At 34.0% G+C, this 24,027-nt stretch overlaps 2 protein-coding genes across 5 annotated transcripts in view; one reads left to right on the plus strand and one right to left on the minus strand.

The window, feature by feature from the left end:
• LOC140437188 (parathyroid hormone/parathyroid hormone-related peptide receptor-like) overlaps nucleotides 1-9,569 on the plus strand; it is a 42,155-nt gene extending 32,586 nt beyond the window's left edge. For all 4 annotated transcript variants that reach the window (XM_072526540.1, XM_072526541.1, XM_072526542.1 and 1 more), the window contains exons 3-8: nucleotides 435-606; nucleotides 2,709-2,865; nucleotides 2,928-3,058; nucleotides 3,276-3,364; nucleotides 9,019-9,163; nucleotides 9,228-9,569. In XM_072526540.1, the coding sequence (XP_072382641.1) occupies nucleotides 435-606; nucleotides 2,709-2,865; nucleotides 2,928-3,058; nucleotides 3,276-3,364; nucleotides 9,019-9,163; nucleotides 9,228-9,476 (943 nt within the window). In that variant the 3' untranslated portion in view covers nucleotides 9,477-9,569. The remainder of the gene's footprint in view (nucleotides 1-434; nucleotides 607-2,708; nucleotides 2,866-2,927; nucleotides 3,059-3,275; nucleotides 3,365-9,018; nucleotides 9,164-9,227) is intronic.
• Nucleotides 9,570-17,483: 7,914 nt separating this feature from the next.
• Arr2 (arrestin 2) lies at nucleotides 17,484-23,358 on the minus strand. Its single transcript, XM_072526544.1, has 5 exons — nucleotides 23,108-23,358; nucleotides 21,953-22,172; nucleotides 21,561-21,892; nucleotides 19,957-20,095; nucleotides 17,484-18,134 (listed from the first exon to the last, which is right to left on the minus strand). The coding sequence occupies exons 1-5, from the start codon at nucleotides 23,270-23,272 to the stop codon at nucleotides 17,788-17,790; spliced, it is 1,203 nt and encodes a 400-aa protein (XP_072382645.1). The 5' UTR covers nucleotides 23,273-23,358; the 3' UTR covers nucleotides 17,484-17,787.
• Nucleotides 23,359-24,027: the final 669 nt, after the last annotated feature.

Consider the following 24,027-nt stretch of genomic DNA (forward strand, 5'->3'; position numbering starts at 1 on the left):
CTGGCACAACCAATCCCATTCCATTCTTACAATTCGAACTGAACGATTAAGTAAGAGACCTAGGTATTTCTTAAGAATCGGCAGAAGAATTATGATCTAGATTGAAAAATAAACATTTATGTGGACTCCGTTGGCTTTCTTGGTGTAGATGTAGGAAAAAGGAATGTAAATCTTTCACTAGTCCGTGATCTGAGACAAAGATGTTGTCTCTATCCTATCTCCTTGAAAATATTTTTTTAAACTCAGATTTTAAATATTGGTACAATAATTCTAGAATAGATGTTAAATTTTCACTCTCTACGTTTGTTACTTATTAGTCATTATTTCTATTGGTGTGTTTTTCGGTGATAAATATTTCATAACCATGAAATTAACATCCTGACATCCTTTTAGTATGAAAATAATTGTTTGTCCTGATTTATTGTTTGTTTTAGGCGACTGAGGTGTTCAAGGAATACATTACATATTAATTTATTTATTTCATTTATATTAAGATCGCTTATGTCGATCTTGAAAGACGCTATACTTGTAAGAGGAACTGCACTATCTGCCGATGTTCAGTATGACAGTGAAGGTTTGCCAGTCTTTTCAGCAAGTCATAGCTATGTAAGTACTAGAAACCGATAATGTTAAACCTTATATTATAAAGTGTAGCAATATACTCGGTTACCTCTAATGGATTAAAAATAAAATTGTACTGAACCTATAGATGGCAACTACTTCTGCGTCTTCTTCATTTTCTTGGATGACTCCTACTATATCTAACGTAATTTTACTTTTCGCTTTAAGTATACAACGTAGAAGTTAACAACAAGAACTTAACAAGAACAACCGAACCTTTCGCTATGACGAACTAGCACATTTATTATATTTTGTAGTTATTGTGCGATGAGTGTATTAGGACTATGTTGTCTATGCTGGTTCCGTTAATCTTGATTTCACCTAGGACGTCATCTAATGCTTCTCTGAATATAGATTCCGAAAACAGATTAAATAATAGTGGTGATAAGGCGCAACCTTGTCACACTTCTCTTCGGATACGTATATCTTCAGATGTTGTGTGCTCTATTTCAGTTGTTGCCGTTTGGTGCCAGTATAGTTCTGAGATAATTCGCAAGTCTTGTTCGTGAATTCCAGCTGTTCCTAGAATTTCGATCATCTTTCGATGGTTAACTCAGTTAAATGCTTTTCAATAATTAATAAAACATGCATATACATCTACATTCATGTCTCTGCATCATTGTATTAACACATTTAAGGCAAAAAGAGCTTCTCTTATTCCCAATCCGTTTCGAAATCGGAATTGAGTGTCATCTGAAACTCACACTTCTTGTAAATTCGTGTATGAATGATTCTGAGAAAAAAAAAATCGTCATATATATTATTGAATAGTGCTGTTATCAAGTCTAGGCTTTTATTTTACTTGTCTGCAATTAATTTATTTATTTCGACATTGAACTTTTACAACTTTTACTGCTTGAATAACTTCTTCTTTGGTTATTTCTGGACCTTTTTGGTGGTGGTGGATGGTGGTCTAATGATGATTTTATTGATTAGTTAGTATTCTATTGGGTGTGTTTTATGTTTTTTCTTACATCCATAAGGTCCATGATCTCTTGCATTATCCATGCTTGTTTTCTGTTGTTTTTTGTGAACTCGATGTCTTCTTCTTGTATCTTTGTTATTTTCGTTTTAAGAGCGGTCCATGTTACTTCAACGTCTGTATATACCGAGTTCTCTAACGTTTCTATTTCTTGTTCAACTTTGATACTTATTTCATTTTTCTTTTCAGCATTCTTCAGTTGTGAGATATCTATTTTTCTTGACACTGTTTCCTTCTTAACTTTAGAGATAGGAAATAGGTAACTAGATTTTTTAAGGATAACGGTATGGGATATTATTTCTCTCAGTAAGGAATTGAGAGCAAAGCATGGCTCGCGTGGACAGGGTCGCTTTCCCGAAATAGGCCTATTCTCTACCGGTATCGTAGAAAAGTGTCTACCTGCTACACAGAACAGTCAATTGCCAGATTCCTTATAACAGACAATCATCTTTTCCATATTCAGAAAATAGGGTATTAATTTCCTGCTTTCTAGCACTCTCATTACAAAACCCAACAGATTAATTGCATATCTGAATACTTCCCCGGTTAAAACTGGTATGCTATGGTATATTGACGGTTTAAAATTCACAATTATCGAGGTATGAAAGGAAGGTTGTCGAAAATTTTTCGATTATTAGTTTATCGCTACTTAATTTAGAAATAGGCCAATAGGCCAATAGACTCAGATGGGCAGGGCATGTGATACGTAGTAACGACAATCGCCTTATAAATAATGTGTTCTGGGAAAGGCCAGAGGGAAGAAGGTCTGTAGGGCGGCCTAGAGAAAGGTGGAAAGATGCAAACAAAGAAGATCTAGAGAAAATGGGAGTGCGACAATGGGAATTACTGGCACATTACCGACAAACATGGAAAGCAATAATAAACGCGGCAAAGACTCACGAAGAGTTGTAGCGCCATTGATGATGATGATGATAATTTAGAAATAAATATCAATGCACCTAAATATTTGATCTTTTTTCGTCTTTGAACCGTATAATTGAACCTAAATTATATTCTCATATTTTGGACATAACTATAATGGATATCTTGTATATATTCTAATTGCAGGGTTCCGAAATTTTATATATAGCTATTTTTATTTCAGTCATGGACATGCAAAGCATTGAATGGTATACGATATTATTTTATTATATCGAATTTTATGTTCATGTTAATGGAAGGACTATATCTTCACAATTTAATGTTTTTGAAACTTTTTTCTGACCACCATAGTGTGGGTATTTACTGTGTGTTGGGATGGGGTAAGTATTTTTCTGTGTCAATAAATTAATCTACTGCCAAAGTATTTTTAATTGATTTCCAGGGCTACCCCTTGCCTTTGTAATTCCGTGGATAACCTTAAGAGTATTATATGAGGATCTCATGTGTTGGACAACGAAAGATAATATTTATATTTCATTATTTATAGATTTACCGATATATAGCACAGTTGTGGTAGGTGTTTGTATAATAATTAAAATATATTTATTAGTATACTTTACCTAACTTCAATTAAAACGATGCCATGCATGTGCGCATACAATACAATATTTTCATTTTAATTTTTATATCACATAAGTATGTTATTCATCGTTACAATTGCCCTACGATAAAGTATACTCAAAGTTTTATTAATTTAAATGACTACTTATTTAACTTTATTTCTTTTCAGATAAATTTTATTTTGTTTCTTTTAATCGTAAGGGTTCTTACGGCTAAATTAAATAATATTTGTTTAGAACAGAGAAAATTTAAATACAGGTTAGTACTAAAAATGATAAAATCTTTTTGATATACGCTTCAATATTTAAATATTTAGTTTATACCATTATCCAGTTGTGAATTGTGATATCTTATTTTTAATAAGATTCTTCTAAGAATCTTCTCCTAGTGATGATAAAAGTTTATTGAGGTAACACAATCCAAGTCATTTTAATTCAAATAACGTATAATAGTAATTAAAACAAGGAGTCGTCAATAGAATTTATAGACTACAACCCCATGGGGCGTTTTAATGGGTCATTTGACCCAACATGAATCACATGTAATTCAATACTATAATATGTAATAATAACTTTAGGAGCCATACTGCCAATTCTTATCGGTACACAAAGCATGGGGGTTCAAATTACGGGTCGCGCCTTAGATTTCTTACCCATGTCCCAGCCAAAATCTACGTCGGTGCAAAAAAATTAATCTATCTGTCGATTCGAAACTTTATGTATAAATGCCTTACTGTGTCAAATTACCGAAAATGGTAAAAAGTTTTCCGAATATAAATATGAATTCCGAATATTATCATCATCATGTCGTATACGCTCCTAGCAGAGTGATTGTAGCCCTTTTTGGGCTCTTCCGATTCATTTGTCGCGGGGAATTGGTCCGCATTAACATTTTGGTTTTAGAATTAGTTGTGTGACTTATCGTCTTCTAGAATATTTCTACATTCTTTCCTGTTTTGCCTTATGGTTTTTCAATCTTCTTAATCCGCAATTTTCTGGTTCTCCTATCTCATCTTCGATCTTTCTAGTATACTGGTCTCCATTTGGTGATTTTCTTGATAACTGCTTCTAGATTTCTCCTTTCTAGATGTCCCATGCATCTAAGTCTCTGTGCCTTGATAAATATGACGATATCTTCTCTTTTCACAAGTTCTCTTACTTCGTAGTTCATTAGTTTTCTAGATACATTATTACCTAAGTTTAGTGGGCTTGCTACTCTCCGAATGATTTTTCTCTCTAAGATCCTTAATCTTTCTTCATCTTTCTGTGTCATGCACATTACTTCAGCACCATGTAATTATTGGTCCAATTGTTGCTCTGTAAATTTTCAGTTTAGTATTCTGAGTAAGCTTCTTATCTTTGAGGAAGTTGTTGTATTTCCAGTAAGTTCTGTTTCCTGTCAGAATTATTTCATTGATTACTATGCTTCTTTTATTAGTTAAATTAACGGAGACTCCAAGATATTTAAAGTGTTCTACCTTTTCAAACTCAAATTCCCTAATATTTAACCTTTTCACATTAACTGTACTTTTTGTTTAGTATATTAGGTATTTTGTTTTATTTTGATTTATTGCCAAATCCCTATTGGATGCTTCCTTGCACAACTTCGCAAATTATTCCTTTAAACTGTTTAGGTTTCTGCTAATCAGTATTATGGCGTCATCGCACGTCACAAGCTGTCACGTCGATGTTATAATTGTACCTTTTATTTCAGTAGCTCTTATTGTTCCTTTTATAGCGATGTTAAATAGTGACGTTGATAGAGAGCCGCCCTGTCATCCTCCAGTTGCTATTTGTATATTTTTGGAGATGTCAAGTTATTATTGCTGCAATCAATCCCTCCACTGTCACATTCGTAAGCTTTATGAGTTTTTTTGGGATATCCAAATTTTTCATATCTTCTATTGTAACGACTATTTTGCTTACCACATAGGGTATTATTATAGGGGGTTGAAAATTTGGGACAGAAATTATTGGGGTGGAGATAGGGCAAGCAAAACAAACCGAAACGTTGCGAACGGCCACTCAGGGCTTATTTGGAGGACTGGGTCGTGGATAAGTGAATGACAAGGGGACTGAAATGGGCTAACTACAAAAATGAAACAAAAGGGGTACTTACATGAGTCTCTTGGACAAACAAAAATACAAGAAGTTCTCAAAGTTATTTAAAATGGACGCCGCTTTGAAGAATCTTCCTGCTGGATGAAAGAAAAGGTTCTTCCTTCCTAAAAATACAAAAAGGGTTTAGATACTTTTTTAACAAAAGAAATAAACAAATTGGTTTAGAAAAAAAATTAAATATTTATTTCTGTCACCACAAACAGTTACAAAAGTAAATAGTACAAAAATACTATATTAATAAATATAAGGCTGAATGTTCGAATAAATGAACTTTGATCAAATAAAAGGCATATATCGATCACAGTTTAATTTAATCTTGCCCAAGTACTTTCGATCCCTAGATCATCTTCAGGGGCATTTCGTCGATTGCGGCCTATCTGACAAGAACAAAATGTCATAAACATATAATTGTACATTACACTACACTACAAAAGGACAAACAAACACTTTAAAATTATTAAAGAAAAGCTACATTGTGTGCCGAAGCCGGAGACAGAGTGTCTCCCGATCTAACGGAAATGTTGGGTTGACATGTCACCCCAACATTTCCGTTACATCGGGAGCCATTCTGTCTCCGGCTTCGGCACACAATGTAGCTTTTCTTTAATAATTTTAAAGTGTTTGTTTGTCCTTTTGTAGTGTAGTGTAATGTACAATTGAGGAGGTGTCAATCAAAATCAATCATGTCCACCTTAAGAAGTTTTAGGGAAATCGCAAAAAACGTATTAGTAAATAACCTTACATGAAAAATCGGATAAATTAGCATATATCATTTTATTTATTGAAATTAACTGACTCTTAGTAAATATTTCAAATCTGAAGGTATAAATAAACCTGTAAATACATTTTAAAAAAAGGACATGTTCTTATTTGATTGGACTTCATGGACGTTGATAGAAGGGGTTGATAAAAAAACTCTTAGACTACTTAAAATATCTATTGTATTGTTACAAAAAATATCTTGAAAAATGGCTGACATTTACCAACGACACTTTCCACAAAATATAAATGTTTAAATGTGTAGTCCAATGTCAGGTTCTAGACACTCACAGGATTCGTCCACTTCGTCAGCATCAATTTCGTCGTCCTGGACTTCTACTATTATGGTCTTATACCAAGATAAAAAGTCATGTTTCTGCCAGTCATCACCATACATTTTCACAAGTAACGTCTCCACGTCCTTCTTCTTAGCTGCTTTCACTATATTGCTCAGTGGAAGTGACTCTACAGGAGTTGAGAACGACCTTGCAGAATGCCAGCCTTTTTTTTGAGGCTTGTTGTAGGTTTCAAAATCACTTTCAAACCTAAAATTCTGTGCCGATTTCACTTTGATAACAGTAAGTTCTTGTCCATTGCGGTTGACAGCTTTCTCTTTCCTCACAAAAATCCTCTTCTTTTCAGATATCATTTCAATGTTTTTAAATCGTGTAGCCAAACTTTTAGCATCAATCAATCCCCAATCCTCTCCAAGTTTCCGTACTTCTCCAACAGAACTATATACATTGTAGTACTCTTCCTTTGTTGCAATGGTAGGCTGCTTCCTGAGTAACTTTTCAACCCTTCCGAACACCCGATCAGCGGGAAGGAAGCTATGCCCGCGAACAGGGTATGTTAGAACAATCTCCTCTAAAGCATTTTGCACTGATCCTAAGTAATACACTAATGTGTGAACAACGGCATTGTTTTTGTTTTGACCGGCACACCCATTACAGAACAGATTCAGTCTTGTTACATTTGAAAAATTAGCGGAGTTCAAGAAATTTATAAGTGCAGATGAAACTTCGGTCGCACCCCTTCCTGCAAGTTCTTCAGTCCATACGTAAAATATGGGGTTTTGTGCGTTTGATGCTACAATGCAAAAAGAGTAAAAACTTAATTGTCTTTTGTAGAACGCGTCTTGAATAGGAGTTTTGGGAAGTGCTTGAATTTGCTGGAGATCAAAACAGAAAGTAACCTCATTTTCTTTGTTTTCCTTTAAGAGCCCATAAAAAGCATTAGCTCTTAATCTGTGTATTCTTTTCTCCATCATAAATTGGTTGACCACTACCAAGTCTTTCACAGCTTTAGCCTTCTCAATTTTCAGCTGAAGATCTATTTTATTGCATGTACTGCAAACGTCAGAAGCTGGTGATGAAAATCCGATATTTAATTCATTGAAAACTCTCCTAAACATAGATTTCTTAACTTTAAGATTATCAAGTACAGAATCATTGTATATTAGCCACAACTTCTTAATGTTTAAGTCTGCACCAAGATAAATCCTTATCGATTTTTTTCGATTATAGTGGCTTTCTTTTCCTCTTAAATTTCTCAAAAAAAGGCGGACTGATTCCTTGTTCGCAGCAGATTTGTGACTCTTCCTATCGCCACCCCTCTGATCCTTAACAGCCTTTCCCTCTTTCACCTTTTTAGAAATATTAGTCAATCTTGTTCCGTTCACCATGGTAATATGCATGAAAAGTTTCCTACACACAGGTATAACTTTACCGGTTGATGAAAGCATAGAATATTGTACACTAAAACTTTTAGCCTTTGATTTTTCAGAGGTAGGCCTAGGCCTTCGCCGCTTTATGTTACGTTGATTTATCCAACTGGCAATGGTGTTATCTTGCGTGTTTTTGTCAGGTATTTTGTAGAGGATATTTCGAACAAAAATAGCATCTATAGGCCTAACTAATGCACATTTCATACCTTTGTTCATGTGTTTACATGGAACAAACACACGACATCCCACTGGAGTACTGTATCGCTTAGTTTTCTTCATCCATGGAAAATTTCAATTTTATTTAATAAAAACTACTATAATAATATTAAAATTAAACCACAGTGCAATACAAACTCAATACTCGCTATCGACATAACCTAGAGAGAAAACACAGACAATGTGTTGACATGGTCAAATCACGTGACCAAATCGGGGCACTCCTATTAGCTGAATGGACATGTGGTGGTATGATTGAAACCAACTGTGGACATGATTTCATTTGATTTGGAAACCTAATATTGTGTATTCATTTTAAACAGGACATGGTTTTTTTTAACCGAAACCGAAAACACCATAGAATAGGATTCACCCTTTATATTATGAAACAGCTGCTAACTCATTTTTTGATTTTTATGGACATGATTGATTTTGATTGACACCTCCTCAATTATATGTTATACACATGAGTCTAACGGAAATGTTGGGGTGACATGTCAACCCAACATTTCCGTTAGATCGGGAGCCACTCTGTCTCCGGCTTCGGCACATAGTGTAGCTTTTCTTTAATAATTTTAAAGTGTTTGTTTGTCCTTTTGTAGTGTAGTGTAATGTACAATTATATGTTTATGACATTTTGTTCTTGTCAGATAGGCCGCAATTGACGAAATTTTATTTGATTTTTGGGATATTTTTTCTAAAAACTCTAAAAAAAAAATAAATAAATTAAAATCCTTCAAAAAGTTTTATAATCTTTAAACCTTCACGTATAAATAAGAATATTTTGACAAAGTTAAGTGGTTTCTTATACTAATACCGAATATACAGTATATAAACGGTATATTCCGTTTCTAAGCGTCTTTTTATGAGTAAACCGTTTGCCTATTATTCCTCAATAATTTTTACAATTATTGTTTTTATCTTCTTTCTTATACACAATACTGTGATATGACGTTTTCCATTCCATAGGGATTTCGCTTGTCTTTATGCATTCTTGAGATATGTATCGAATTAAAATGCTTTTATTACTAAATATTATTATTTTTTTCTTATAAAATGCTTTTATTAATTTATAAAAATCTATTTTGTAGAAAATTGTTAAAAGCAACAATGATTTTAATACCACTGTTTGGAGTTCCGTATGTATTTTCGGCACTGATGTCACTTTTTATTGTAAATAATCCTGCCTTGGACATAGTGTATTTATTTTTTGATCAATCATTCGCTGCTTTCCAGGTATAATTTAACAGCTCGAAATTTATTAAATCTATGTTTAACTCTTCGTATTTTAATGTTTTAGGGACTTTTCGCTGCTCTTGTTTATTGCGTACTGAACAGTGAAGTTCAGATCGAAATTAAAAGAAAGTATAGCTTGATAAAGGACAAAAACGACAAGGAATTTAGACGAAGCAGAACTATCTCAAATACCCAACAGGTTTCTCTAAATGTACTCGATGACAGTCCAGAAGACGAGAATGGTGTATTATGCAATGATAAAGAAATCAAGCAAATTACGTCAGTTCAAGCAGATCAACAGTGTTATTTTTGACGAAGGATATTTTATATTGTTCAATAGTACATGTAATGTATTGTAAAAATAAAAACAAATATTTTTTTGATATATATTATATATTTATATTTATTTTTATATTATATTTTTAAATGTCATTTCATTTTATCTCCAGTAATTTGAAAGTATTATATGGCCTTTTTAACTCACATTCGACAAAACAAAATACACTGAGAACTGAAGCTTTATTAAATAATAAAAACTACTTAAGTAAGAATAATTTAATTAATGTGTAAAAATGGTTAACTTTAGCATACTCCGTACAAAAGCATCGTATTTTATTTGTGTGTCATGCTTGTTTTAATTGTTGGCTATCGTCATGTTAACAAGTTGCTGAAATGATTCTCGGTTAGTAGCCTCATAAAACAATTCCTCGGCCGTTCGACCTGTTCATAGTCTAATGTTACACAACCAGGAGAGTTGTTTTCTGTCGACCCAGCGATTTCCTTTTGTTTTGCCCTGGATGATTAATCGGACAAGTGATATTTAGGCCCCCTCATTATATGACGGAAGTATTGGATCTTGTTTATGTTAATGGTGTCGATCAATTCTTGCTCTTTGTGCATGAATTCTAGCCCACGTTTATTGGATATTTACGAATGACCACAGGATTTTGAGCAGGCAACGGTAACACCACAACTGGAACGCTTCTAATCTAGTTATATTTGATCCTTATTGTCCATAGGTTTCACATCCATAGAGCAAAGCGGGCCAGACGTAGTACAGCTCTTAGATGCGTGTTCAACAAGAAACTTCTCTTGTATAATAAAGAATGATAGGTAATGAAGCTTTCTCGCGCCTGTTCTGGTCGAAATTTCCTCATCGCTCTCTTATACCTTATATCGAATCCCTGCAGCCAATCCAGCTGTCCAGATGTCAAAGTGTTCCAAATTAACGAGTTGTTAATATTAATTTTTCCGACCACCATCCATTCCAACACTGCCTGGGGTGATTGCGGGATGGATTAAGTAGCTCTGCGGTTACCACAGCAGGTCCCAAGCCCGGATAAAATGTGGAGGGTGATTGGCAAGGTTACCAACCTACCAATCGTAAAAACAAATACTGCTCATAGAAACAATGTACAGCCTCGGAACCGGATTGATACTATGAAGACGACTACGGCAAGAAATAAGGACAAGCGAAAAACATCTGAAACCCAGATGAGAATTACTACTTGGAATATCAGATCGCTCAACTCAAGCGACCAATAAATAACCCAAGTGCTGAAAGAGAAAGAAATAGACATTTGTGCTCTACAAAAAGCAAAAAATAAAGGAAAAGGTCAGTCAAAATTAGGTGAATACATACTAATCTACAGTGGAGTAGAAAAAGAAAACAGGGCCAAAGAAGGTGTAGCCTTACTAATACACCAAAGATACCAAAATCACATCAAAAAGTGTCAAAAAATAGTAACAACAAAGATAAGAATAGAGAAGGAAGACCTGAACATCACCGGAGTATACGGACCAGAAAATAACAAGCCTCAAACAACAAGGGAAGCGTTTTATGACCAATTACCACAAGTAGTAGATCAAGTCAGAGAGAATAATTTTGGGGGATTTTAACGCTCGAATAGGCAATTAAGTAATACCCGACATTAAACAAATAACGGGAATGTTAAAAACGAAAATGGAAAACTGATGATCAACTTCTGCACGAATAAGAAACTAAGAATAAACAACACATTTTTGACCACAAAGACCAACACATATATACATTTAATAACACCCGTGGACAAAGATCTATGATAAATTATGTTCTAACCAACAGAGATATACATCCATCGAAAATAATCGACGTAAGATGCCTCAACTCAGCAGATGTAGGTAGCGACCATAGCCTAGTATTATGTAAAATAAGAATCATGCTGAAATACTTGCCAACCAAGAGAGCGGCACCAACACAAACAAAAACCAAAGTCGAAGGACTAAATACGGAATCCACGGAATACTTATACAGGAAAAGAATATCAGAGAAAATCGCTGGGAATGAAATATTAGAAAACGATAATATTGAGGAAAGCTGGGAAAAACTCAAAAATAACATAATTAACGTAGCAACAGAATCACTTGGAGAAAGGAAAGTAACGAACACTAACATTTCAAAAAAGAAAACACCATGATTTAGAGAGGAAGTGAAGACAAAATGCGAAGAAAAGAAGAAAGCCTTTTTACAATACGGAACACAACAAACACAACAGGCATACAACCACTATAAACGAATCAGAAATTAAACGAATACTTTAGTTAGACAAATAAAAAAGGAACACTGGCAGAGTTGTTCAAAAAAGATGGAACACGACTTCTGCGGAACACAAAAAGAAATATGGAGAATGATCAGAGGACAAAGAAAAGAGATAAACAAACTAATAAAAACGAAACACATTCAGAAGGAAACATGGGTAGACTACTTTCGATCCCTGTTTGCTAAAGGTGACGATAATGTACCACCAACACCAGAGTTGACGACAAACGAAGAAATAAAGGAAATTAAAATGAAATTAAGGAATAGAAAATCACCAGGAGAGGACAGAATACCGAACGAACTCCTAAAGTATGGAGAACCAGATCTGACCAAACAACTATTAAGACCAATCCAAAAAATAATTGAACAAAACAGAATTCCCCAAGAATGGAGATCAAGCATCCTAATACCTCTCTTCAAAAAGAGAAACAAATCGGACCCGGAAAATTACAGAGGAATTAATTTATTAAACACAACACTAAAATTAACAACCAAAGTGATAACAAATAAACTGAATGAAATTATACACTAGCAGAAGAACAAGGTTACAGGTCGGGAAGATCATGCACCGACTCTATATTTATAATGTGGCAAGTGCAAGAGAAATCATTGGAATACAACAAACCGGCATATCTATGTTTCGTGAACCTTAAGAAAGCATTTGACCGTGTCAAATTAAAAGACGTTATCCACTTACTGTAGGCAAGAGAAATACCTATAGGAATAATCAAAACGATCAAAAATATCTACCCAAACAACAAACTAAAAGTAAAAGTAGAAGAAGAACTAACCGAAAGTAGAGAAATCAAAGTCCGAATTTAAACTGCAAGGCAAGCATTTGTGAAAATGAAGACAATGCTTACCAACAGAGACCTTCAGTTGCATTTTAGATTGAGGGCTCTAAGATGTTACATATTTTCTATCTTACTATACGGAATGGATGCTTGGACATTGAAGAAGCAACACATAAGAAAAATAGAAGCGTTCGAAATGTGGTGTTACAGAAGAATATTAAAAATTCAGTGGGTTCAAAGGATTACCAATGCTGAGGTACTACGACGTCTAAATAAGGAGTTAGAAATTATGAACAGCATAAAAAGAAGAAAACTAGAGTATTTGGGTCACATAGCCAGAGGAGAAAAATATGAGCTGCTGAGAATTATTATGCAAGGAAGGATCCAAGGAAGAAGAAGCATAGGAAGAAGACGCATCTCCTGGCTGAGGAACCTTAGAGAATGGTTTAACTGTAGTTCACTACAACTTTTCAGAGCAGCAGCCAACAAAGTGACCATAGCCGTTATGATATCCAACCTCCGATAGGAGATGGGACTTTAAGAAGAAGAAGATTTGTGCTGCATATAGCCATGTTGCTCTTAAAATACGTCTATAAATCAGGAGTTTGTTCTGCAGGCTAAGATGTGATTTTCGGCTCATGTAAAATGCAGCAAGCGTGACGAATATGAACATCAATTATATTATCAAGATTAAATTAATTATTTTCTCGAAAATGCAAGCACAAACTGTTCTTTGAAGACACATTATCGTTGAATAAGTGACGTCGTCCAGACACCTGGATGCGCGGGAATAGATATGTAATACCTCGGTTAATCATCATCAACATGTGCGCTTACTGCTGGACATAGGTCTCCCTCAGCTCTTTCCATCTGTCTCTGTCTTGTGCCGCTTGCATCCAGTTATTGCTAACACGCTTCGGGTCCATCTAGTTGGTGAGCGTGCTCTGCTCCGTATTGCTTCTTGTCTTGGTCTGATAGTCTGGCGACGTGTCCCGCCCAATATCATTTTAGCGACGCGATTTTTTTGATTGCGTCTGTTGTTTTTGTTCTACAACGTATTTCTTCGTTTGAGAGTCGGTCTCTCAGAGAGACACTCACTCTTATTCACTACCTTGTTTGTGAATGCTAATGTTTTCGCTCCATAAGCGGTTAATAGGAAGACAGAAATCCCGGCTCAAAGAGGATCTACGCTGATGTCTCGGTAATGCATCATCCGAAATTTTCCGAGCCAGCATTTCACGTTTACCTATTGCCAATTGGATTGCCAACCTTCGAAGAGAGACGAAAATTTGGCATAATATATGTGAAGTAAGAAAGAAAAATAATATAGTATATGGTATAACAAAGAAAGAAGATAAACAAGAAAATGATATGATAAATAGTATAAAAAATATGGCAATTAAAATCAAAGTTCCACTAAATGAACACAAAGACATAATATATATAAAACGCGTCGGTAGCCAAAGAGATCCCCTACGACCGAGACCTATACTACTGGAACTTAAAAGCGGTTCCAAAAGAACAAAAATAATGAACCAATCGAAAAGACTAAAAGGAACTGACATTTATCTTAGTGAAGATTATTCCAAGGAGATACAAGACCAGAGAAAAATACTGAAACAACACTTAAAAGAAGTAAGAGAAAGGGGTCAGAAGGCATCACTAAATTATAATAAGCTAAAAATAGACGACAAAACATATACTGTGGAAAACTTAGGATACAAGAAGACATAAAGCGAAACGATGAATACTAAAACACCTCAAGGAAAACCCAGAGGAAGAACATATACTGAAAGATCACCAGGGGATGACGAAAATAAATCAGAAGATATGGCGAAAATAACCAAGACCGCAAATAATACTGGCACAAAGTCAAAAAACTGGGATCGTATGTAAAAGTAGCACATAGTAAAGAACAAACGACCAGTATCACTAAAACATCCCGTCAAACGAATATGGAAAACGCGTCTATGGAATGTAAAGAGGCTTTAAAGAAAACGGATAAAAACCAGATGACGAAACTAGCAAGGAAAAAGAAAAACGAATCAAACATAAGAAAAAGAAATAGAAAAAGAAAAAACAAGAAGAAAAATAGAGTAAAAGTAGGAACCTTGAACGTTTAAACATTATTGAGACCAGGAAAAATGGAAGAGGTAGCAAGAGAAATGCAAAGATACAGAATAGACATACTAGCACTACAAGAAGTACGATGGAAAGGAGAAGGAAATATCAAAAAGAAAAACTACACAAAATACTACTCGGGAGAAAACAAGCAAGGGAAAAACGGCACAGCATTCATGGTTAACAATAAGATTAGAGATAAAGTTATAGAATTTAAAGCGATAAATGGACGAATGTCATATATAAAAATAGAAAACAAACAAGCCAATATGACAATCATAAACATATATGCACCCACAGAAAATGCACCATAAAATAATAAAATTGAATTATATGAACAACTGGAAGAATTATATGAAAGGTTACCCAGAAATGATAAAGTACTAATGGTTGGTGACTTCAATGCAAAAGTAGGCAAAGAAAACCAGTCTAAGGAAGTAGCAGGGAAAGAAATCATTCATGATGAGACAAACGATAACGGAAGAAAATGGTGCCAACTAGCAGCAATAACAAACAGTTACATTATAAGCACAAACTTCATGCACAGAAAAGAGCATGGTTGATACCTGGTACAACAGATGGCAATCAGATAGATCACATACTAATATCCAAAAAATGGAAAGGAATAATGCACGATGTCAGATCATATAGAGGAGCAAACACGGACACAGACTATTTTCTAGTAATAGGAGAAATCAAAATGAAGATAATTAAAGCAGCGAGAACAAGACAAAACAAAAGAAGATGGAATCTGTAGAAGTTAAAAGTACAGGAACTAAGAGAACAATATAAGACAACCCTAAAGGAAAATCTAACAGAAGCAAATAACACAGAGGACATATGGAAAAATAAAAAATAATCCACTTTGACTTCAGCTGAAGAGGTGTTAGGACAGAGGGAAATAAAAAGAAGGAAAGAGTGGTTTAATGCAGAATGCGAAATCAAAATCAAACAGAAAAACCAAGCAAGAGATAAATGGATATCAACTAAAGAAGAACATCATCGAAATGAATATAAAGAAAAAAAGAAAGCAGCAGATAATTGTTGCAAGAACAAAAAAAAAAATTGTGGATAGAAGAGCTGTTAATGGACCTAGAAAGGAATAGTAAAGACAGCGCCAAACTATTTGGATACCTAAAAGCTCAACAAAGAAAAGGCAGACCAGTAGTTAAAATTGACAATAGATCATGGGAAACACACTTCACAGAATATTTATACATCATGCAAAAAATGAAACAGAAAAGAACACCCGGTCTAGATGAAATTCCCAATGAGCTGATTAAAAATGGAGGGGAAAAGTTATTAACAAGCATCTATAACCTAATAGTTAGAATATGGGAAGCAGAAGAAATGCCCAAGGATTGGAAAGAAGGCAGAATTATACCAATATTTAAGAAATGAGAAGTAACAAACTGTAACAACTATAGAGCAATATCTCAATTGAGCACAACATATAAAATTATAACAGCCCTCATCAATCAAAAACTCACTCAATTCTCAGAGAAAAAAATTGGGGACTACCAGCAAGGATTCAGAGAAGGCAGATCCACTACAGATGCCATCCACATAGTTACACAAACAATCGAAAGATGCCACGAACACAACATAGAACTCCACATCCTTTCGTAGACTTCAGACAAAGCTTTGACTGTATTGGAAAAAATAAATTATTTATTGAAATGAAAAATCAAGATATACCAGCAAAATTATTCAGATTAACAAAAATGAGCGTGGATGGAGCTCGAACAGAAGAAGGTAGCACAAAATCAATTGTAGTAGAAACAGGAGTGCGGCAAGGCGATTCCCTGTCAACCATATTATTCAACATAGCAGTACAAAAGAACAGTCAAGGCCAGCAAAATTAAAGGAACTATAGCCCACTTCTCAACACAAATAGTTGCATATGCAGATGATTGAGTTCTTATAGGAAGAGACAAGGAAAGATTAAAAGAAGCAATAACAATCCTGGCAAAAAAAGCACGGAAAATAGGTCTAGAAATTAACGAAGGAAAAACAAAATATCTACTCTACTCTAGAAGAGAAGGTAACAAGACAAGAGAAATCAAAATAGAAAACTACACTTTTGAAATAGTCCAACAATTTAAATAATTGGGGGTAATAGTGAATGCTCAAAACAAGAGAAGTGAAGAAGTAACGGAACGAATACTAGCAGGCAACAAAATATACTGGAGATATTATAGGCTCATGAAGGACAAGAACTTATCCAGAAATACAAAACTGAAAATATACAGAGTTGCAATTAGACCAGTAGTTACGTACGCAGCTGAGACAATGTGCCTCACGGAAAAAGATGAAGAAAAATTGAGAATTTTCGAAAGGAAAATCCTCGGCCGACAGACGAATTATGGGCCCAATAAGAATGGACAACGGAGAAATGAGAAGAAGAATGAACCATGAACTAAGAGACGTAATAGAGGGAGAAGTTATAGTTAGATTTTTTAAAGCACAGAGGCTGAGATGGCTAGGACACATAGAGAGAAGCAAAAACGACCTACTGATTAAGAGGATCACCAGATGGAAACCAGCAACTGAAAGACCAAGGGGAAGAGTGAGAAACTAGAGGGAACTATGCACATATCGAAATAAATGAAAGAAAATTGTAACGAAAGCCAAGAGAGCTCTAAGTAAGAGCGGCAAACATTCCACTCGGAATGAAAAGTCCTGATGATGATGATGATATGTGAAATATCGCACATAGGTATGTAATATCAGCAGCTACCACTTAAAAAGGTTTGAAGAAGGTAATAAGAATGGTAAAATTAGGATTAGGATTTAAAACATACTTTTTTAGTTCAAATAAAATACCTTATATTTCTAGATTATTTATTTTTTATTTATTATGGTATAGATGACTACATTATATTATCTAAGATAGCAGTAAGTTGTTAACCAAAAATAAAAACCACTCTTGAAACCTATCAATTAAATACATTTTCTGAATTTAGAATTTTGCTTTCCCAACTTCTGGCGGATGAACCATTTTTTTTTTATTTTCAAAAATTTTTTACAATTTTTTTGTTTTTTTAATATAAGGAACTAAAGCATTCATATTGCGCAATATAGGTATGCTGGTAATATAGGTATTTCTTGCTGATGTTAAGCACACATTTTTATTCCAGTTCATCTCTGCTAAGTCTGAATCTGGCAAAATCTTCAAACACGATGTTATCATCATCGTCGTTTGCAAAGCTTTTCTCGTACCGTCCTTTGTCAACGGATTTCATCTTTTTCAAGCTCTGAGAGCGATCTTTATCCATTGTACCAGGAGCTGGATGTAAAAGCTTGAATGGTACATCAGTCACCAATTCCCCTCCCAGAGTTCCACAATTCAGTTTCACCCTCAGAGAGTATGATATTACGATACCGATGGCATCGATAGGGCACTTTCCATCCGGAACCAAGGTAGAACTGGCCAAATTGGCATCGTCATCCCGCAGACGACCATCTAAGGCTACACCTGCAATCAGAACGCAATTTACATAATATGTTGTATTTAAAATCTAAGAAATATTTACAAAGACGTCACTATAAATGGTTTGTGATTGGGCTTTTACTAATATCATTTCAACAGGGAGACTCTTTCCAAACCAACTGTTTTGTTACCATTTGTATTCTGTTTGGTTAAATAACAATATTTTTGAAATGGGGTATTACTATTTAATGTACGGAAAATTGAAACAATCAATTGATAAAAATCCATATGAAATCAATCTTTTTTTGAGCTGTTTTAGGAAAGAATGGAGATTTTCATATTGTGTATAAGTAGAAATTAAAAAATCATTAATTGATATGGAAAGAAACAAAAACATTACAAGAACAGGCGAAATCCAAAATCTAAATAACTTAAATAACTGAGTCTTGAGCGGAGAATATAATAGAACGAGTACATTAAAAGGGTATTAAGGGGAATATACATTGCAATTAAATTAAAGTAACACCCTACATATAAACACGTCAAAAATGTCTAAAGAACACAAAGTTTTTCCCATATATACATCAATTATAACCGTCAATTATAACCAAATATTACCGTTATAATTCCTGATTGGGCAGCAATATATACATCGTTTTACGAAACGTTTAAGAAGATCTTGTCTAGTTAAAACATTGTGCAGATGAGGAGCAATCTGTCTCTGAAGCATACCTCATACATGCCCGATAAGATTAAGATTTGGCGATTGTGCTGGCCACAGTAAAAGTGTATATCCTCATTATGAAACCAATCTCTTACTGTTGCTGCAGTATGTGGCCTTGCATTACCCTGTATGTAACGGAAATTAGGACCTGCAACAGTGGCAAATGGAAGAACAGTTCTTAAACACACATCATAACTTGTGGACCACTATATGGACGAACACCTCTAGGGAAAGAAATATGCTACGCTAATGATACTTAGATGTCGGTTGTATATCATAAATCACAAAAATTTTATTTAAAAAAACCCTTTATAAAAAGGGATATTTATTTAAAAAGAACCCTTTCGCGCTACTTCACTGAACGTTTTCGGAATGCTAATTCCATCATCAGTGCTGTTACTAGATATACATGAGTGAACCCACTAAATAGCTGGGTAGAATCCATTTAAATGTTATTAAATGTTAATAAATTTATATGATGTTAAAGTTTTAAACAGATTTACTTCATGGCAACGTAAAACCTTCAACTAGTGTTGCTGGCACTAAGTCGTCGTCTCTATATGGCAACTGAACAATACGATATATGAGCCAACGTCCAGAAAAAAAAGGGCCCGAAAGGGTTCTTAGAGGATGAAGAATGTCTTAATTATATGATAAGAAAGTATCAAACGGAATATGATGCGTTATGTCTAACAATGAATGTGACAAAATGTGTAAATCTAATAGTCGACAAAGACGAAACATCTGACAAAATTGTAGAAACATGTAAATGTTTAGGTATAATATTTAATACTAAGGGCCATAGTGCAAATGAAATCATAGAGAAAGAATAAACACAGGTAGAGCAGGTGAATTTCTTTCACAGAAATTGCAAGAGGAATTAACTTACGACAGAAAATATGAAAAAAGTGTTAACGCAAACACTAAGACAAGCGTAGAGAATTCGTGTATTTACATTGGTAACATTGATGTAATAATTGATAACAATGTTAATTGGTTAATTAAGACCGGTCATGATATTAACGGAATAAATCTATTGATGTAAATTTCAATACTGGTTTCCTTGATAGATATTACTTAGAAAAATGTTAGGATACACCATTATATGACATGAAATAAAAACCTAAATACGATATTACAAACCTCTGCGATCCTTATTGCTGGATGCAAGTGGTACAAGATATACCACTTTAGTGAAACTTGCACCTGGTGTTATAGGGCAGCCTTCACGAGTTTCCAAACTGGCAACGTACTTTGAGAATTGGGCATTGACCATTGTTACCTAGAAAAACATAATTTAATGATAAAGAAAAAGAAAACCGCCTGCTCAAAAATTCAAACAGGTTAGGTATTATTTAGTAGTATCGAGGAATTTTTCATATTTCAATTAATATTTGAAATATCTGAGCAAGGTTAATAAGATTTCTAGCCATTTTTTCCTCTAAAATCGATAATAAATTGATGCCTTCTAGTTTTATGGTCTTAGCCGCTGACGACAATTACAAATAGACGATAAATGCCGCCATATTTTAATTTAATATATTACATTTTATAGTTTTCAAAATAAATATTAAATATTTGTTATTATTATATCATTATTCACCAGATGTATGACTAGTGAGTAATCCTAACAAATCTTGTATAATTCAGTAAAATAGAATTCTTTCTTTGAATGTTTGGTCTTGGAAATAAAAATAGTCAATAAAATTGAGTTGTTGAGTGAGAAGACTGATGAAAAAAGATATTTTAAACAAGGAGTATTCGGCGTACTACAAACGAGATTAATCCTTTGGAGACAACAGAAGGTATTATTGTTAATGTTGGTTAATGCTTTTTTGTTAATGGTGGTAATATTAGATATGCCGAAGATACCTTAGTGCTGGCTTATTGCGGAGAAGATCTTCAAAATCTAAAGAACAAAATAAAAAAAATCTGTAATCATTATGGATTAAAACTCAACTTTAAGAAAACTAAATAGTATGATAGTCAGCAAACAAAACTGTATACTGGATGACGGTATAAAAATCGCAGATGTCATACTGGACAGAGTAGAGAAACTCTTGTATTTCGGCAGCAATGTCAATATCAGCTGAAATACAACCGTAGATTCAGGTAAGATCCAAGGTAAACGTGGTCCTGGTAAAAGAAGAACATCATGGCTAAAAAATCTAAAACAATGGTACGGAAAATCGATTACATCATTATTTAGAGCTGCTGTCAATAAAGTCACGATAACGAATATGGTAGCCAACATGATATCTAACGTTCGATACTGGTGATGTAACTAGAAGAAGACAAACGAGGATATTAACTCTATTAACATATCAATTCTGCAATATGTATGATGCATAGGAATATAATAAAGTTATTATTTTCGTAATTTTAGACTAGTTTGAGACTATAAATGTAGTCAACTTTATAGAATAGTAAAAGAGATGAAGGTGATTGCGATGGTATAACTGTAAAAAGACGTGCAATTAAATATTATAACTAACGAAAAAGTCCACTGGTTATATTTACTAAAATCAAGATGTATGTCTGTAATAAAAACTAGAAAGGAGTAGGTAGTAGGTATTTGTACAATCTAGGAAAATATGTAAAAAAAACGTAATAGATAAAGAAGGTATTGTATTGTGATATTGTGTTGAAGGTATATAGAAGACTGAGACCGCAACAGATTTAGATGAAGACTCCAGAGATGAAGTTAATTCGATACGGTCGAATATACATTTATAAATTTAAATTACCTCGCAATGCTGTACAACATACACCTTGATATTTCTGACTTGCTTTCTTGAATTATTGCTGATCATAACGTTCGCCCCGATCTTCTCTCCATGATAGTAGATATCCTTGTCGAGAGTGACTTCCAGGTTGATCTTTCCACTGGAGAATGTAAAACCTTTGGACACCAAAGAGCTTGGAAGACGACTGGCACCCTTGATAGCTGGAGCGTACTGTAGTTTCTTAATTGCTAGCTGGACGATGCTACGTTTATGGCCTTTGTCCTCTTCGTTGGAACCCACATAACATTTAACATAATACTCAACTCCCAGAGGTTTACCCTGGTCGTCCTCACCTACAAACGACAGAAATATGTAAGCGTCTTTATTCAAACTACGTTTAGCCAAGATCTCACCTGGTTGCAGAGTAACGGAACATGGTGACATGTCAGGAAAATGGAAGGTAAAGGGATGGGCACTTGCTCCCAATTTGCTGATCAGTTTTTCCTGCACTGGAGTCAATGGTTGTTTCTCCTTCAAGGGCACCAGTTGTTCACTGGCTACGACCATTTCCTTACTGAATTTGACTCCCATGACTTCATCCTCTTCTCTACCATATCGGTAGACGGTGAGGACCTACGTTTTTAAATAATGTAAAAGAAATAGTAAGGTACAATAGTCCATATTGTTAAAAGATACAAAAAGTAAAAAAATTAAATAAAACTCAAAACTTTGATGCATACCTTCAATTCATATGCATGGCAAAATTTGTGGTCATAGCAAAAAGAATTTTATCAAAAATAAACTAGGAAAAATATTCGTAAATAAAAACAAAGAAAGACTATATAAAAATAGACGAAAATTTCCAAAATCCTACTATAATTCGGTATCCTGTTAAGTTGGATACCCATAAGATCCAGATGCACGCTTTTGTACTAATAGATCATAGTTGCTTCAATAAAAAATGAATAAAAAACAAATCTACAGCTTTTTTTAAAATGTAATTAAATTTTATTCACGAAATCATTATTATAAACCTAGATACAACACACGATAATTCATGTTTATGCATTATGTGTAGGATAATAATTATATGTCAAACAAAATCACAAATGAAGTCCTACATATTAAACCCATGGAGGAGTCTAGAAAATTGAAACGGCAGTGTACAGGTTACAAGAATTCAAACATCAATAATAAATATTAGTGGATATCGTATTATCCATTATAATACACAAAAAAAGCGCACTAGTATATTGAAAGAAAAATTTAACAATCCTAAAACTGAAGCAAAACAGACAACAAAAAAGCAAAAGAACAGGGAATAGATAATAAACAAAATTGAAAGGTGGTGTTTAACTAGGAACCTCGTTTCCAATATCTTCTGCCACTGAAATATTGTACAGTATCTATTCCATTAAAAGATATCATGATTTCTGAGATTGTAGATATGTTACATTTGAATAAAAATAAATAAATGACGATATGAGAAGATCTCGTAGATATTTGGTAATGATCTACAATAATGAATACTATGGTTCTAAAAAAGCCAATATTAAAACCCTATTTACCTGCCCGTAGATCTTTCTGCCCTGCAAGTATCCATCTTCGACAACGACCACTCCATCTATGGGATCTGTGTGGTCTAGATGATCGATGAAGTCTCTCTTGCTAAGATATACCGTGACTTTACCATTAGGTGTTGTTTTCTTAAAAACTTTAACGGCCACCACCATTTGTTGTTGTTTAGAAAGGTTGAAGGCGAGTTAGTCGAACTTGCGATATGAGTTGCGGTTGGTACTTCCACCAGAAGTGAAGAGAGCGTAGAGTTTGAGAGTTTTTAAATGATTTCTCAGGGTTTCCTAACAGGATTACAACGACTAATTGGATATACCGACGTAGGATTTCCTTGACTAATTGGACGTGGGGTGAATTTGTATGCGTTATGTAAACGTGTTGGTTCATTTTATTATTAGAACAAATTTCAACCGAAAACTGCGATGTTCCAGAAAAAAGTATATATATTTCCTATAAAAATGATTTACTTAAGTGGATTAATGAAAACGTGTCAGAAAGTTACATTGTTAAATAATTGTTAATCTTTTCTTTTGCTTCGACAACTGTCATTCAGCAAGTTTCAATCATATTATTATTGTAATAATAATAATAATATAATTATTTCTTACTTAGCTGATGTACATAGGGGAGAATGTTCCACAGTGGATCATTTTTTTTTTCAAATGACTTTTTTTTTAGAAAAATTAGATTTTTGTATAATTTGTTTGTAATATCGCAAATAGTAGACATTACTTGTCATTAATGCAGCGATTGGTTTGAATTACCTAATAATATTACCTATCTTTTATTATTTTTTTATTACCATGTCATTTGTTTCAGTGTGCCCCAAATATGGGGCACACTGAAACTATCGGTGGGGTACAATGAAACACTTTCTAAACAAAAATATGTTTAATGTAAAATATGTAGTGTC

Source organism: Diabrotica undecimpunctata, chromosome 3 (assembly GCF_040954645.1).
Source record: "Diabrotica undecimpunctata isolate CICGRU chromosome 3, icDiaUnde3, whole genome shotgun sequence".
NCBI lineage: Eukaryota > Metazoa > Arthropoda > Insecta > Coleoptera > Chrysomelidae > Diabrotica > Diabrotica undecimpunctata.

Excerpts from the sequence above, each read along its gene's own strand:
- Arr2 (XM_072526544.1), bottom strand. The coding sequence starts at position 23,272 with ATGGTGGTGGCCGTTAAAGTTTTTAAGAAAACAACACCTAATGGTAAA. Across the intron at positions 21,893-21,952 it reads TTCCGTTACTCTGCAACCAG|GTGAGGACGACCAGGGTAAA; the intron begins GTGAGATCTTGG and ends TGTCGTTTGTAG. Across the intron at positions 18,135-19,956 it reads CAGCAATAAGGATCGCAGAG|GTGTAGCCTTAGATGGTCGT; the intron begins GTTTGTAATATC and ends TTCTGATTGCAG.